Below are 17,246 nucleotides of genomic sequence, written 5' to 3'. Positions count from 1 at the left end.
GATCTGTCTCTGCTTCATATCTCTGACAGAGTAGAGATAATCAGCCAATTCATATTCTCTGTTTATGGCCAGATAGCAATTTAGTCGGCTTTTGTGATTTTGTTTCGTTTTTTGTTTGTTTGTTTGTTTCTGGGCTCAGCTCTTGGTTTTGAAGGGCTTTACATTGGAGACTTGAATTTAGGTGGTTGTAGAATTTAACGTCTCTTTTCTGGATTTTGATTATTAGCGGGTATCGGCCTAATTCTGCTCTGCATGCATTATTTGGTGTTTTACATTGTACATAGAGGATATTTTTGGAAAATTCTACATGCAAAGTCTCAATTTGGTGTCTGTCCCATGTTGTGAATTCTTGGTTGGTGAGCGGACCCCAGACCTCCAGACAACCATAAAGGGCAATTGGCAGATCCTAATTGCTATGTTGAATTTTATGTTCCTTTTGATGGCATAAAAGGCCCTTCTTGCCTTGTCTCTCAGATCGTTCACAGCTTTGTGGATGTTCTCTCTGTCTCTCTGTTGTTCTATCACCTACATTAAAGCCAATTTAATTAGATATCATCACAGGAGATCTGGGGATGGGCTGGTGTATCCTGGATGGATGTGGAAGCACAGGCACAGACGTGGGTGTGTACATAAATGCACATATGTTGGGACACACAATATGACTCATTATTCTCTGGTTATTCTCTCTCTCTCTCTGAAGATTACCCAGGAGATTACAGTATATACATATGAAGTGGGTAAAACAGTCAGTCAGTCAGTCAGTCAGTCAGTCAGTCAGTCAGTCAGTCAGTCAGTCAGTCAGTCAGTCAGTCAGTCAGTCAGTCAGTCAGTCAGACTCTCTCTCTCTCTCTCTCTCTCTCTCTCTCTCTCTCTCTCTCTCTCTCTCTCTCTCTCTCTCTCTCCCTCTCTCTCTCTCTCTCTCTCTCTCTCTCTCTCTCTCTCTCTCTCTCTCCAACTTGTTCCCTATCTCCTTGGCGTTCCCTCTCTCCATCTTGTTCCCTATCTCCTTGGCATTGGTATTGATTCCACTGAAAAATCTCTTAGGTCCAGTAATGGAGTGTGGTTCATTTCAAAGTAGTACAGGAAGTAATTGGACCAATGAGGGTGTTATTATGGTTTGGCGCTAGCGAATCAGAATTAGAGTCTGTAGTGTGTTACCTTCACAGCGAGGGAAGGGGTGGTCCCAGTTGCGTGTGGTCCCGTGTTCGCAGGTCAGGATGGAATGTCCCATTAGCTGGTAGCCGGGGAGGCACTCGAAGGCAATGGACTGGCCCACGTTGTAGCCTGCCCCCACCACCGCTCCGTAACGGAACGGTTCTGGGTCCAGACACTCATTAAGCTCATAGGCTGGGGAGGGAGGGAAGTGGGAGGAATATAGAGATGGGAGAAAGAAACAGAGGGAGGAGGGAATGGAGGAGTACAGATGAGAGAGAGAGAGACCGAGGGAAGAATGGAGACGAGACAGAGAGAAGAGGGTGGAATAGAGATGGGAGAGAGATCCAGAGGGAAGAGGGGGGGAGGAATAGAGATGAGACAGAGGGTGGAATAGAGATGAGAGAGAGGAACAGAGGGAAGAGGGTGGAATTGAGATGGGAGAGAGAGACACAGGGAAGACGGTGGAATAGAGATGGGAGAGAGAGACACAGGGAAGAGGGTGGAATAGACATGAGAGAGAGAGACAAAGGGAAGATGGAGGGAGGAATAGCGATGGGAAAGAGAGACAAATGGAAGAGGGAAGGATAGAGATGGGAAAGAGAGACAGAAACAGAGCAGTCAAACAGGAGAAGAAAAGCTGCATAACACTTTCTCTGCAGACATTTTATACTATAGTCTTGGAGTGTTTTATTCTGTGATCTTAATACTGTCAATACAGAACCAGGAAGAAGCTGAGCATAATGCATTCTGTTATGAGAGAGACATAGACAAGAGAAGGAAACATTTTGTTCATGAGAATGTTGTTTACTGAGAATGACACGGAATGGCCGCCTCCGTTGGCGGACAGTGCAGTAGACACGGAATGGCCGCCTCCATTGGCAACCAGTGGGGAAGGCACGGAATGACCGCCAGCTGTGTGCAGTTTCCACCTCCCTGCTGGGTTTCTCTGCAGTCCCGAGCCCAGATCCGGTAACACATCGCTGTGAGGCTGTAACTAATATATCAGGATGTCTGAATATTCTACCCAGACATTTGCAGCAGCAGAGTGAAATGGCTTCATTTCTCTACCTCTCTCTACCTCTCTACCTCTCTCTCTCTCTCTCTCTCTCTCTCTCTCTCTCTCTCTCTCTCTCTCTCTCTCTCTCTCTCTCTCTCTCTCTCTCTCCCTTCATCTCTCAGTTTCTCTTCAATCATAAAGTTATTCTTGGGAGAGAAAAAGTGAATAAATATGCTGAATTGGGTTCCTCAGCTACTAACTGAGTTTGATGCAGTCATCAAACTGTTAATTTCTCATCAGATACAAAAGCAAGATGACTAACTAAATAGATTTTTCTGGATCATCCTTTGCGAGAGATAAGTAAAGCATTGCAAAAAGGGGGCATTTCTAAATATAATGTTTTGTTTACATGAAAATGTGCACATCATTCTGGAGATGCCAGATAGAAGCTTCCTTCCATTGTAACGCTCATTCACTGATTCACAACATCAAGTTAAGCACCTTTGTGCCGTAGCTCAGCAGACAAAGGTTTTTCCTTTCTGTTTTCTAGGGGGCTGAGATAGGAGGGAGGGGTTTCTCTGGGGGTGGAGACAGGAGGGAGGGGTTTCTCTGGGTGTGGAGACAGGAGGGAGGGGTTTCTCTGGGGGTGGAGACAGGAGGGAGGGGTTTCTGGGGGTGGAGACAGGAGGGAGGGGTTTCTGGGGGTGGAGACAGGAGGGAGGGGTTTCTGGGGTTGGAGACAGGAGGGAGGGGTTTCTCTGGGGTGGAGAAAGGAGGAAGGGGTTTCTCTGGGGGTGGAGACAAGAGGGAGGGGTTTCTCTGGGGGTGGAGACAGGAGGGAGGGGTTTCTGGGGGTGGATACAGGAGGGAGGGGTTTCTCTGGGGGTGGAGACAGGAGGGAGGTGTTTCTGGGGGTGGGGACAGGAGGGAGGGGTTTCTCTGGGGGTGGAGACAGGAGGGAGGGGTTTCTCTGGGGGTGGAGACAGGAGGGAGGGGTTTCTCTGGGGGTGGAGCAGGAGGGAGGGGTTTCTGTTGTCTATTTCTACAATTTCCAAAAGATAATCAAACAAAAACATATTTACTTTTTATGAGATGTGTTTGTGTCGTCATTAGTAGAACAATTTCTAAATTATTTGCATTTGTTTTTACTTACTTGCATGTTGACTTCTCCATTGATGTTGTTTTGAAGTTTTTCGCTGACTTTTCTTAGCGGATGTACAATCTTCATGAATTGAATTATGGGGGAGTTTCATTCACCGGATGTGAACATAACTGTACACTCACAAAGACGACTAAAAACGAGTGCTGAGGGGCCTACGTTGTAAACTTCCCTTGCTTGGCTAATCATTTGGACCGCCCTACAAGATGGCGACGGGGATTTCCCCCGAGGGGCATAAGGCGAGGGTAAAGTAGACGAGGGTGTGTCTTTTTGAAGTGTTTTAAAGACCGCAGCCTATGACAGGTTAACGTCCAAGATCAGTAAGCAGTGAAATACTACTGATGTAAAGACAAATCCATGGATCAAAATTAATTTATTATTTTGTTGTTGTTGTTGCGTTTACGAGTTAGGCGACTGTTTATTCTCTTATGACGTTGTTGTGGAGGTAATTTGTATAAGATATATTCAGGGACATTACAAAATGAGTCAGACAGGTGGAGAGCTACGTAGTTGTAGTTTCACAGGAATAGTTCACTCCAAGTTAAGTTAGCCTTCCCTGTGGCTCAGTTAGTAGAGCATGGTGTGTGCAACGCCAGCGTTGTGGGTTCGATTCCCATGGGGGGGGCCAGTACAAAAAAAAATGCTTGAAATGAAAATGAAATGTATGCATTCACTACTGTGAGTTGCTCTGGATAAGAGCGTCTGATAAATGACTAAAATGTAGAAAATTTAAAAATGTTAGTGAGATGTTTTCAGATGTCAGTATTTGACCAAGCAGTGTGCCTCAATCCCAAACGACGGGAAAAAAAACAGGCACTGTCTAAATTCAGAATTATAGACGGAACCTGTCTATTCTATTGAAAATCAACCTGAAATGCATGAGGCACACCCTTCCATGACAGTATCTTCATCAATCTCTTACCCTGGTACTCAAACCTGAAGCCTGGCCTGTTCTGGGAGTGGTCGCTATGGAAATACACTGTGGTCTCGTGGGAAGTGGTGAGCAGGGAGGGCGGGACATCCTGTCCACTAAATCGACCAATCACAGTGCTGGTATCCAGGGGGCCGTTCCGAATCTCCAGGAAGTCATGGTTGGCCTCGGTGGAGAAGTTTAAGAACTGGACGTGGGCTCCTGGGGTGAAGGAACACAGGTAAGGGTTAGAGACAGAAACAGACACAGGTAACCTCAGGAACACAGGTAAGGGTTAGAGACAGAAACAGACACAGGTAACCTCAGGAACACAGGTAAGGGTTAGAGACAGAAACAGACACAGGTAACCTCAGGAACACAGGTAAGGGTCAGAGACAGGTAACCTCAGGAACACAGGTAAGGGTTAGAGACAGACACAGGTAACCTCAGGAACACAGGTAAGGGTTAGAGACAGAAACAGGTAACCTCAGGAACACAGGTAAGGGTTAGAGACAGACACAGGTAACCTCAGGAACACAGGTAAGGGTTAGAGACAGACACAGGTAACCTCAGGAACACAGGTAAGGGTTAGAGACAGAAACAGGTAACCTCAGGAACACAGGTAAGGGTTAGAAACAGAAACAGGTAACCTCAGGAACACAGGTAAGGGTTAGAGACAGAAACAGATAACCTCAGGAACACAGGTAAGGGTTAGAGACAGAAACAGATAACCTCAGGAACACAGGTAATGGTTAGAGACAGAAACAGGTAACCTCAGGAACACAGGTAAGGGTTAGAGACAGGTAACCTCAGGAACACAGGTAAGGGTTAGAGACAGAAACAGGTAACCTCAGGAACACAGGTAAGGGTTAGAGACAGAAACAGATAACCTCAGGAACACAGGTAAGGGTTAGAGACAGAAACAGGTAACCTCAGGAACACAGGTAAGGGTTAGAGACAGAAACAGGTAACCTCAGGAACACAGGTAAGGGTTAGAGACAGAAACAGGTAACCTCAGGAACACAGGTAAGGGTTAGAGACAGAAACAGGTAACCTCAGGAACACAGGTAAGGGTTAGAGACAGAAACAGGTACCTCAGGAACACAGGTAAGGGTTAGAGACAGAAACAGATAACCTCAGGAACACAGGTAATGGTTAGAGACAGAAACAGGTACCTCAGGAACACAGGTAAGGGTTAGAAACAGAAACAGGTAACCTCAGGAACACAGGTAAGGGTTAGAGACAGAAACTGATAACCTCAGGAACACAGGTAAGGGTTAGAGACAGAAACAGATAACCTCAGGAACACAGGTAATGGTTAGAGACAGAAACAGGTACCTCAGGAACACAGGTAAGGGTTAGAAACAGAAACAGGTAACCTCAGGAACACAGGTAAGGGTTAGAGACAGAAACAGATAACCTCAGGAACACAGGTAAGGGTTAGAGACAGAAACAGGTAACCTCAGGAACACAGGTAAGGGTTAGAGACAGAAACAGGTAAACTCAGGAACACAGGTAAGGGTTAGAGACAGAAACAGGTAACCTCAGGAACACAGGTAAGGGTTAGAGACAGAAACAGATAACCTCAGGAACACAGGTAAAGGTTAGAGACAGAAACAGGTACCTCAGGAACACAGGTAAGGGTTAGAGACAGAAACAGGTAACCTCAGGAACACAGGTAAGGGTTAGAGACAGAAACAGGTAACCTCAGGAACACAGGTAAGGGTTAGAGACAGAAACAGGTAACCTCAGGAACATAGGTAAGGGTTAGAGACAGAAACAGATAACCAGAGACTAACAACAACAGTTGTTGTTCTAATTTCTCTTGTTCTATTGCTGTTCCTCTGGTATTGTGGAGTACTGTGCAACAATCACGGCTTCTCTCTCACCGTATCCCACAGCCAGGTAGATTCTCCAGGTACAGTCACTGTTGCTAGGGTAGTTGCCAGGGAAACCAGGGCTAAGGATCATGCCTTCCATCTCCCCCTGGATTCCTCCACATTGGGCTGGACCGAGGCATAGAGAGAAGGGAGATGGGTGGGGGAATAAACCATTACAACCCCAAAAAAGTGGTGCTTATTCGTAATAATTACCATCTATTGGCATGGAAAGCTACAATCATGGCGACTCCTCACAGACAATCTTTGTTCAAATGAATGATTTGTTTTGCATATGTGGAGAGCTTCTGCTAGCACTGGCCTTGAAAATATAGTATTTTTTTATATCATGAAAAACACACATACAAAAAAAATAATTATGCGTTTGCTTTTAATAAATTGACACAGCAGGAGCAAGAATATGAAATAGGTTAATTCCACTCTAAATACCCTACAATACAGCTCTCTAAACCATCAAAGGTCTCTCAAGCACCTTGGTAGTCTACAATACAGCTCTCTAAACAATCAAAGGTCTCTCAAGCACCTTGGTAGTCTACAATACAGCTCTCTAAACAATCAAAGGGTCTCTCAAGCACCTTGGTAGTCTACAATACAGCTCTCTAAACCATCAAAGGTCTCTCAAGCACCTTGGTAGTCTACAATACAGCTCTCTAAACAATCAAAGGTATATCAAGCACCTTGGTAGCCTACAATACAGCTCTCTAAACAATCAAAGGTATATCAAGCACCTTGGTAGTCTACAATACAGCTCTCTAAACAATCAAAGGTATATCAAGCACCTTGGTAGTCTACAATACAGCTCTCTAAACAATCAAAGGTATATCAAGCACCTTGGTAGTCTACAATACAGCTCTCTAAACAATCAAAGGTCTCTCAAGCACCTTGGTAGCCTACGATACAGTTCTCTAAACAATCAAAGGGTCTCTCAAGCACCTTGGTAGCCTACGATACAGCTCTCTAAACCATCAAAGGGTCTCTCAAGCACCTTGGTAGCCTACGATACAGCTCTCTAAACAATCAAAGGTCTCTCAAGCACCTTGGTAGTCTACGATACAGCTCTCTAAACCATCAAAGGTCTCTCAAGCACCTGGTAGTCTACAATACAGCTCTCTAAACAATCAAAGGTCTCGAAAAGCACCTGGTAGTCTACAATGTCCAATTCCCATATCAGAGGGATGAGAAACATCTCTTTACCCTCTCTCTACTCTGCTCTCCTGCGTCTCTACTCCCTCTCTCCATCACAGCGTTCTTTGAGCTTAAACCACTGATTGATTCAAATGTCACTTTGATTGAAGCGAAGAAACAGGGCTTAAAGGGAATACGAGAGCACGAGAGAGAGGGAGATATGGAGAGAGGGATATGGATAGAGGGAGAGAGAGAGAGAGAGAGAGAGACAGAGACAGAGAGAGAGAGAGAGAGGGAGATATGGAGAGAGGGATATGGATAGAGGGAGAGAGAGAGAGAGAGAGAGAGAGACAGAGACAGAGAGAGAGAGGGAGATATGGAGAGAGGGATATGGATAGAGGGAGAGAGAGAGAGAGAGAGAGATATGGAGAGAGGGATATGGATAGAGGGAGAGAGAGAGAGAGAGAGAGAGAGAGAGATATGGAGAGAGGGATATGGATAGAGGGAGGGAGAGAGAGAGAGAGAGAGAGAGAGAGAGAGACAGAGAGAGAGAGAGAGAGAGAGGGAGATATGGAGAGAGGGATATGGATAGAGGAAGAGAGAGAGAGAGAGAGAGAGAGAGAGAGACAGAGAGAGAGAGACAGAGAGAGAGAGACAGAGAGAGACATGGTATAAAAGAGATGGACTCACTGGCTGCCCTACAGAGAGCTGGTAGTCCCATCCACCACACTACCAGGTGTGAAACAGAGAAGAGACTCAGGGGGTGTGCTAATCTGGTATCGAGCAGACCTAATCCACTCTATTAAGTTAATCAAAACAGGAACATTTTACATCTGGCTAAGAAATTAGTAAGGAAATAATCTCCACAGAGAAAAATGTCCTCCTGTGTGCTACCTATATCCCCCCACTAGAATCCCCATACTATAATGAAGACAGCTTCTCCATCCTACCTATATCCCCCCACTAGAATCCCCATACTTTAATGAAGACAGCTTCTCCATCCTGGAGGGGGAAATCAATCATTTCCAGGCCCAGGGACATGTACTAGTCTGTGGTGACCTAAATGCCAGAACTGGACAAGAACCTGGCACCCTCAGCACACAGGGGAGGGGGACAAACACCTACCTGGAAGTGACAGCATTCCCTCCCCCATATGCCCCCCTAGACACAACATAACCAACAAAAACAGGTCACAACTGCTGCAGCTCTGTTGCATGCTGGGTATGTACATAGTCAATGGTAGGCTTCGAGGAGACTCCTATGGTAGGTACACCTATAGCTCATCTCTTGGCAGTAGTACTGTAGACTACTTTATCACTGACCTCAACCCAGAGTCTCTCAGAGCGTTCACAGTCAGCCCACTGACACCCCTATCAGATCACAGCTAAATCACAGTCTACTGGAACAGAGCAATACTCAATCATGAGGCATCAAAGCCAAAGGAACTGAGTAATATTAAGAAATGCTATAGATGGAAGGAAAATAGTGTGGAAACATACCAAAAAACAATTAGGCAACAACAAATTAAAACCCTTTTAGACAACTTCCTGGACAAAATGTTCCACTGTAATAGTGAAGGTGTAAACGTGGCAGTAAAAAACTTAAACATTAATATTTGAGCTCTCAGCTTCCCTCCATCAAATCAAAAAATGTCAAGCAGACAACCTACGAAAATGAACAACAATGACAAATGGTTTGATCAAAAATGCAAAAAACCTAAGAAAGAAATTGAGAAACCTGTACAACCAAAAACATAGAGACCAGAAAACCTGAGTCTAGTCCTTCACTATGGTGAATCACTAAAACAATACAGAAATACACTACGGAAAAAGAAGGAACAGCACGTCAGAAATCAGCTCAATGTAACTGAAGAAATCATAGAATCAAACCACTTCTGGGAACATTGGAAAACACTAAACAAACAACAACACAAAGAATTATCTATCCAAAACGGAGATCTATGGGTAAACCACTTCTCCAATCTTTTTGGCTCTATAACAAAGAACAAAGAGCAAAACCATATACATGATCAAATACAAATCTTAGAATCAACTATTAAAGACTACCAAAACCCACTGGATCCTCAATGTACATTGACTGAACTATAGCACAAAATACAAACCCTCCAACCCTAAAAGGCCTGTGGTGTTGATGGTATCCTAAATGAAATGCTAAAATATACAGACCACAAATTCCAATTGGCTACATTTAAAATATTTAACATCATCCTCATCTCTGGCATCTTCCCTAAAATTTGGAACCAAGGACTGATCACCCCAATCCACAAAAGTGGAGACATTTTTGACCCCAATAACTACTGTTGGCACCATGCATTGGGGCAGGTATCGTTCTCCTGGCGTTCTCCTCCAAACCCAGATTTGTCCGTCAAACTGCAAGACGGTGATTCATCACTCCAGAGAACACGTGCTCCAGAGTCCAATGGCAGTGAGCTTTACACCCTCCAGCCGACGCTTGGCATTGTGATCTAAGGCTTGCATGCAGCTGCTCAGCCATGAAACCCATTTCATTAAGCTCCCGAAGAACAGTGCTTCCAGAGGCAGTTTGGAACTTAGTAGTGAGTGTTGCAAACGGCAAACAGGCAATTTTTTACCTGCTATGCACTTCAGCACTCGGCGGTCCCATTCTGTGAGCTTGTGTGACCTACCACTTCACAGTTGAGCCGTTGTTGCTCTTTAGACATTTCCACTTTACAATAACAGCTCAGTTTACAGGGGCAGCTCTAGCAGGGCAGAAATCTGACAAAAATTTCCCAAAACTGACTTTTGGGAAATGTGGCATCCTGTGATGATGCCACGTTGAAAGTCACTGAGCTCTCCAGTAAGGCTATTCTACTGCCAGTGTTTGTCTATGGAGATTGCATGGCTGTGTGCTCAATTGTATGTACCTGTCAGCAACGGGTGTGGCTGAAAAAGCTGAATCCACTAATTTGAAGGGATGTCTTTATACCTTTGGCCATGTAGTCTACCAATGAATTGCCGAGGGCACTAGAACAGTCTGCAGCATCCGGCCTCACCCTACTAGAATCTGAAGTCAAATGTCTACTGTTTGCTGATGATTTGGTGCTTCTGTCCCCAACCAAGGAGGACCTACAGCAGCATCTAGATCTCCTGCACAGATTCAGTCAGACCTGGGCCTTGACAAAAATAATGGTGTTCCAAAAAAGGTCCAGTTGCAAGGACCACAAATACAAATTTCATCTAGACACCGTTGCCCTAGAGCACACAAAAAACTATACATACCTCGGCCTAAACATCAGCGCCACAGGTAACTTCCACAAAGCTGTGAACGATCTGAGAGACAAGGCAAGAAGGGCCTTCTATGCCATCAAAAGGAACATAACATTAGACACACCAATTAGGATCTGGTTAAAAATATTTGAATCAGTTATAGAACCCATTGCCCTTTATGGTTGTGAGGTCTGGGGTTCCGCTCACCAACCAAGAATTCACAAAATGGGACAAACACCAAATTGAGACTCCGCCTGCAGAATTCTGCAAAAACATCCTCTTAGGTACTTTTTAAGTTGTTTTTGGGGTATCTATTTTACTTTTTAGATTTTTGACAACTTTTACTTTTAACCTTCCATAACAAAGCCATCACCTACAGAGAGATGAACCTGGAGAAGAGTACCCCAAGCAAGCTGGTCCTGGGGCTCTGTTCACAAACAGACCCCACAGAGCCCCAGGACAGAAACACTATTAAACCCAACCACATCATGAGAAAACAAAAAGATAATGACTTGACACATTGGAACTAATTAACAAAAAAACAGAGCAAACTAGAATGCTATTTGGTCCTAAACAGAGAGTACATAGTGGCAGAATACCTGACCACTGTGACTGACCCAAACTTAAGGAAAGCTTTGACTATGTACAGACTCAGTGAGCATAGCCTTGCTATTGAGAAAGGCCGTCCTGGCCAGACCTGATCTCAAGAGAAGACAGGCTATGTGGCAACACTACCCACAAAATGAGGTGGAAACTGAGCTACACCATAGTAGAGACACATATTTAGAAAACAAACCCAATTTTGATAAACTCCCATATCCACTGGGTAAAATACCACAGTGTGAAATCACAGCAGCAAGATGTGTGACCTGTTGCCACAAGAAAAGGGCAACCAGTGAAGAACAAACACCATTGTAAATATAACCCATGACATTTGTACTGTCTCTATTCCTTTGGAACGTTTGTGAGTGTAATGTTAACTATTCATTTTTATTGTTTATTTCACTTTTTTTTATCAATGTCACTTGCTTTGGCCACGTAAACATATGTTTCCAATGCCAATAAAGCCCTTTGATTTGAAACTGAATGTAAATAAATGAAGTGTCCCTCAGAAAAGTGAAAAGGTTTTTATGTTTTTACCGATGCAGAGTGGAGGTGGGTAGTTCCATCGCCTGACGGTTCCTGGCATGCAGGAGATGTGAGAGTTTCCCTAAAATAACACACGGCACAGACACACACAGACACAGAGACACACAGAGACACAGAGACACAGAGACACACAGACACGCAGACACGCAGAGACAGAGACACACAGAGACACAGAGACACGCAGAGACAGAGACACACAGAGACACACAGAGACACGCAGACACACAGACACACAGACACACAGGCACGCAGACACACAGAGACACAGACACACAGACACAGAGACACACAGAGACAGAGACACACAGAGACACACAGAGACACACAGAGACACACAGAGACACAGAGACACACAGAGACACACAGAGACACACAGAGACACAGACACGCAGACACAGAGACAGACAGAGACGCACAGAGACACAGACACGCAGACACGCAGACACACAGAGACAGAGACACACAGAGACACACAGAGACACACAGAGACACACAGAGACACACAGAGACACACAGAGACACGCAGACACACAGAGACACGCAGACACACAGACACACAGAGACACAGACACACAGAAACACACAGAGACACACAGAGACACACAGAGACACACAGAGACACGCAGAGACACACAGAGACACAGAGACACACACTCAGACATAAAAGAACACCTAATCAATGCATTAGCCTCTTTCCATTGTCACTTGACTGTCACATAATGCTTTCACCCTCAAATCTCTTCTCTCCTTACACAGTCTCCTCTCTCCTCTCTTCTCTCCCTACAGTCTTCTCTCCTATCTCCTCTCCCTACAGTCTTCTCTCCTCTCTTCTCTCCCTACAGTCTCCTCTCCCTACAGTCTCCTCTCCCTACAGTCTTCTCTCCTCTCTTCTCTCCCTACAGTCTCCTCTCCCTACAGTCTCCACTCCCTACAGTCTCCTCTCCCTACAGTCTCCTCTCCTATCTCCTCTCCCTACAGTCTTCTCTCCCTACAGTCTTCTCTCCCTACAGTCTTCTCTCCCTACAGTCTTCTCTCCTATCTTCTCTCCTTACAGTCTCCTTTCTCAACAGTCTCCTCTCCCTACAGTCTCCTCTCCTATCTCCTCTCCCTACAGTCTTCTCTCCCTACAGTCTTCTCTCCCTACAGTCTTCTCTCCTATCTCCTCTCCCTACAGTCTTCTCTCCCTACAGTCTTCTCTCCCTACAGTCTTCTCTCCCTACAGTCTTCTCTCCTCTCTTCTCTCCCTACAGTCTCCTCTCCCTACAGTCTCCTCTCCCTACAGTCTCCTCTCCCTACAGTCTTCTATCCTATCTCCTCTCCCTACAGTCTTCTCTCCCTACAGTCTTCTCTCCTGTCTCCTCTCCCTACAGTATTCTCTCCTATCTTCTCTCCCTACAGTCTCCTCTCTCAACAGTCTCCTCTCCCAAAAGTCTCCTCTCCCTACAGTCTCCTCTCCCTACAGTCTCCTCTCCCTACAGTCTCCTCTCCATACAGTCTCCACTCCCTACAGTCTCCTCTCCTTACAGTCTCCTCTCCCTACAGTCTCCTCTACCTACAGTCTTCTCTCCCTACAGTCTCCTCTCCCTACAGTCTCCTCTCCCTACAGTCTCCTCTCCCTACAGTCTCCTCTCAATACAGTCTTCTCTCCCTACAGTCTCCACTCCCTACAGTCCCCTCTCCCTACAGTCTCCTCTCCCTACAGTCTTTTCTCCCTACAGTTACCTCTCCCTACAGTCTCCTCTCCCTACAGTCTCCACTCCCTACAGTCTCCACTCCCTACAGTCTCCTCTCCCTACAGTCTCCACTCCCTACAGTCTCCTCTCAATACAGTCTTCTCTCCCTACAGTCTCCACTCCCTACAGTCTCCTCTCCCTACAGTCTCCTCTCCCTACAGTCTTTTCTCCCTACAGTCTCCTCTCCCTACAGTCTCCTCTCCCTACAGTCTCCACTCCCTACAGTCTCCTCTCCCTACAGTCTCCACTCCCTACAGTCTCCTCTCCCTACAGTCTTCTCTCCCTACAGTCTCCTCTCCCTACAGTCTCCTCTCCCTACAGTCTCCTCTCCCTACAGTCTCCTCTCCCTACAGTCTTCTATCCTATCTCCTCTCCCTACAGTCTTCTCTCCCTACAGTCTTCTCTCCTGTCTCCTCTCCCTACAGTATTCTCTCCTATCTTCTCTCCCTACAGTCTCCTCTCTCAACAGTCTCCTCTCCCAAAAGTCTCCTCTCCCTACAGTCTCCTCTCCCTACAGTCTCCTCTCCATACAGTCTCCACTCCCTACAGTCTCCTCTCCTTACAGTCTCCTCTCCCTACAGTCTCCTCTACCTACAGTCTTCTCTCCCTACAGTCTCCTCTCCCTACAGTCTCCTCTCCCTACAGTCTCCTCTCCCTACAGTCTCCTCTCAATACAGTCTTCTCTCCCTACAGTCTCCACTCCCTACAGTCCCCTCTCCCTACAGTCTCCTCTCCCTACAGTCTTTTCTCCCTACAGTTACCTCTCCCTACAGTCTCCTCTCCCTACAGTCTCCACTCCCTACAGTCTCCACTCCCTACAGTCGCCTCTCCCTACAGTCTCCACTCCCTACAGTCTCCTCTCAATACAGTCTTCTCTCCCTACAGTCTCCACTCCCTACAGTCTCCTCTCCCTACAGTCTCCTCTCCCTACAGTCTTTTCTCCCTACAGTCTCCTCTCCCTACAGTCTCCTCTCCCTACAGTCTCCACTCCCTACAGTCTCCTCTCCCTACAGTCTCCACTCCCTACAGTCTCCTCTCCCTACAGTCTTCTCTCCCTACAGTCTCCTCTCCCTACAGTCTCCTCTCCCTACATTCTCCTCTCCCTACAGTCTCCTCTCCCTACAGTCTCCTCTCCCTACAGTCTCCACTCCCTACAGTCTCCTCTCCCTACAGGCTCCTCTCCCTACAGTCTCCACTCCCTACAGTCTCCTCTCCCTACAGTCTCCTCTCCCTACAGTCTCCACTCCCTACAGTCTCCACTCCCTACAGTCTCCACTCCCTACAGTCTCCTCTCCCTACCCTACAGTCTCCTCTCCCTACAGTCTCCACTCCCTACAGTCTCCTCTCCCTACAGTCTCCACTCCCTACAGTCTCCTCTCCCTACAGTCTCCTCTCCCTACAGTCTCCTCTCCCTACAGTCTCCACTCCCTACAGTCTCCTCTCCCTACGGTCTCCACTCCCTACGGTCTCCTCTCCCTACAGTCTCCTCTCCCTACAGTCTCCTCTCCCTACAGTCTCCACTCCCTACAGTCTCCTCTCCCTACAGTCTCCTCTCCCTACAGTCTCCACTCCCTACAGTCTCCTCTCCCTACAGTCTCCTCTCCCTACAGTCTCCCTCCCTACAGTCTCCTCTCCCTACAGTCTCCACTCCCTACAGTCTCCTCTCCCTACAGTCTCCTCTCCCTACAGTCTCCACTCCCTACAGTCTCCTCTCCCTACAGTCACCTCTCCTATCTTCTCTCCCTACAGTCTCCACTCCCTACAGTCTCCTCTCCCTACAGTCTCCTCTCCCTACAGTCTTCTCTCCCTACAGTCTCCTCTCCCTACAGTCTCCACTCCCTACAGCCTCCTCTCCCTACAGTCTCCTCTCCCTACAGTCTTCTCTCCCTACAGTCTCCTCTCCCTACAGTCTCCTCTCCCTACAGTCTCCACTCCCTACAGTCTCCTCTCCCTACAGTCTCCTCTCCCTACAGTCTACACTCCCTACAGTCTCCACTCCCTACAGTCTCCTCTCCCTACAGTCTCCTCTCCCTACAGTCTCCTCTCCCTACAGTCTCCACTCCCTACAGTCTCCTCTCCCTACAGTCTCCTCTCCTATCTTCTCTCCCTACAGTCTCCACTCCCTACAGTCGCCTCTCCCTACAGTCTTCTCTCCCTACAGTCTCCTCTCCCTACAGTCTCCACTCCCTACAGTCTCCTCTCCCTACAGTCTCCTCTCCCTACAGTCTCCTCTCCCTACAGTCTCCACTCCCTACAGTCTCCTCTCCCTACAGTCTCCTCTCCCTACAGTCTCCTCTCCCTACAGTCTCCACTCCCTACAGTCTCCACTCCCTACAGTCTCCTCTCCCTACAGTTTCCACTCCCTACAGTCTCCTCTCCCTACAGTCTCCTCTCCCTACAGTCTCCACTCCCTACATTCTCCACTCCCTACAGTCTCCTCTCCCTACAGTCTCCTCTCCCTACAGTCTCCACTCCCTACAGTCTCCTCTCCCTACAGTCTCCACTCCCTACAGTCTCCTCTCCCTACAGTCTCCTCTCCCTACAGTCTCCACTCCCTACAGTCTCCTCTCCCTACAGTCTCCTCTCCCTACAGTCTCCTCTCCTATCTTCTCTCCCAGTCTCCTCTCCCTACAGTCTCATCTCCCTACAGTCTCCTCTCCCTACAGTCTCCTCTCTCTACAGTCTCCTTTCCCTACAGTCTCCTCTCCTATCTCCTCTCCCTACAGTCTCCTCTCCCTACAGTCTCCTCTCCCTACAGTCACCTCTCCCTACAGTCTCCTCTCCCTACAGTCTCCTCTCCCTACAGTCTCCTCTCCCTACCGTCTCCTGTCTTTTAGTGTATAACTACCCCATCTGTAGCCCATGCTCCCCCAGGCCTAACATAACGATGTTGCTGTTACTACTACTACTACTACTACTACCAACTGTTTTTGTCCTCCATCTCATCATCATCATCATCATCATCACTACTTTCTCTATAGTCATATTATTATTAGTAGACTCTTACCTGTAATGTGTATCCTGGTTCACACTGGAATGAGACAACGTGGTTCATTTGGAGTCTCTCTCCCACCTTGATACCATTCATAGGAACTACTGGCTCAGGGCAACTGGTCAGAGAGACCGCTGAGAGAGAGAGAGGGAGATATGGAGAGATGAGAGAGAGAGAGAGAGAGAGAGAGAGAGAGGGAGATATGGAGAGATGAGAGGGACAGAGAGGGAGATATGGAGAGATGAGAGGGACAGAGAGGGAGATATGGAGAGATCAGAGAGAGAGAGAGAGAGAGACATTTGAAATGTCTCTATTCATTTTGGAACTTCTGTGAGTGTAATATATACTGTTGGTTTTGAATTGTTTATTTCACTTTTGTTTATTATATGGTTCACTTGCTTTGGCAATGTAAACTTATGTTTTCCATGCCAATAAAGCCTAAGTTGAATTGAGAGAGAGAGAGATGGGAGTAACAAGGGAAAGTAAGGTTACACTAAGACCCTACTCATCTTTGGGTCTTATCCCAAAGTATCCTATAAATACAGTGAGGGAAAAAAGTATTTGATCCCCTGCTGATTTTGTACGTTTGCCCACTGACAAAGAAATGATCAGTCTATAATTTTAATGGTAGGTTTATTTGAACAGTGAGAGACAGAATAACAACAAAAAAATCCAGAAAAACGCATGTCAAAAATGTTATAAAATGATTTGCATTTTAATGAGGGAAATAAGTATTTGACCCCTCTGCAAAGCATGACTTAGTACTTGGTGGCAAAACCCTTGTTGGCAATCACAGAGGTCAGACGTTTCTTGTAGTTGGCCACCAGGTTTGCACACATCTCAGGTGGGATTTTGTCCCACTCCTCTTTGCAGATCTTCT

The 17,246-nt window shown here is 46.6% G+C and overlaps 1 protein-coding gene across 1 annotated transcript in view; it reads right to left on the bottom strand.

Moving 5' to 3' along the window:
• The window catches only part of LOC115173255 (CUB and sushi domain-containing protein 2), a gene marked incomplete in the record, with an annotated part of 501,741 nt that overhangs the window by 184,034 nt on the left and 300,461 nt on the right, over window positions 1-17,246 (bottom strand). The window contains 5 exon segments of the mRNA XM_029731172.1: window positions 1,159-1,347; window positions 4,234-4,443; window positions 6,111-6,227; window positions 11,633-11,702; window positions 16,382-16,500. Of these exon segments, the coding sequence (XP_029587032.1) occupies window positions 1,159-1,347; window positions 4,234-4,443; window positions 6,111-6,227; window positions 11,633-11,702; window positions 16,382-16,500 (705 nt within the window).

Source organism: Salmo trutta, chromosome 34 (assembly GCF_901001165.1).
Source record: "Salmo trutta chromosome 34, fSalTru1.1, whole genome shotgun sequence".
In the NCBI taxonomy this organism is placed as follows: domain Eukaryota; kingdom Metazoa; phylum Chordata; class Actinopteri; order Salmoniformes; family Salmonidae; genus Salmo; species Salmo trutta.
This window is presented reverse-complemented; position numbering and strand designations above follow the sequence as displayed.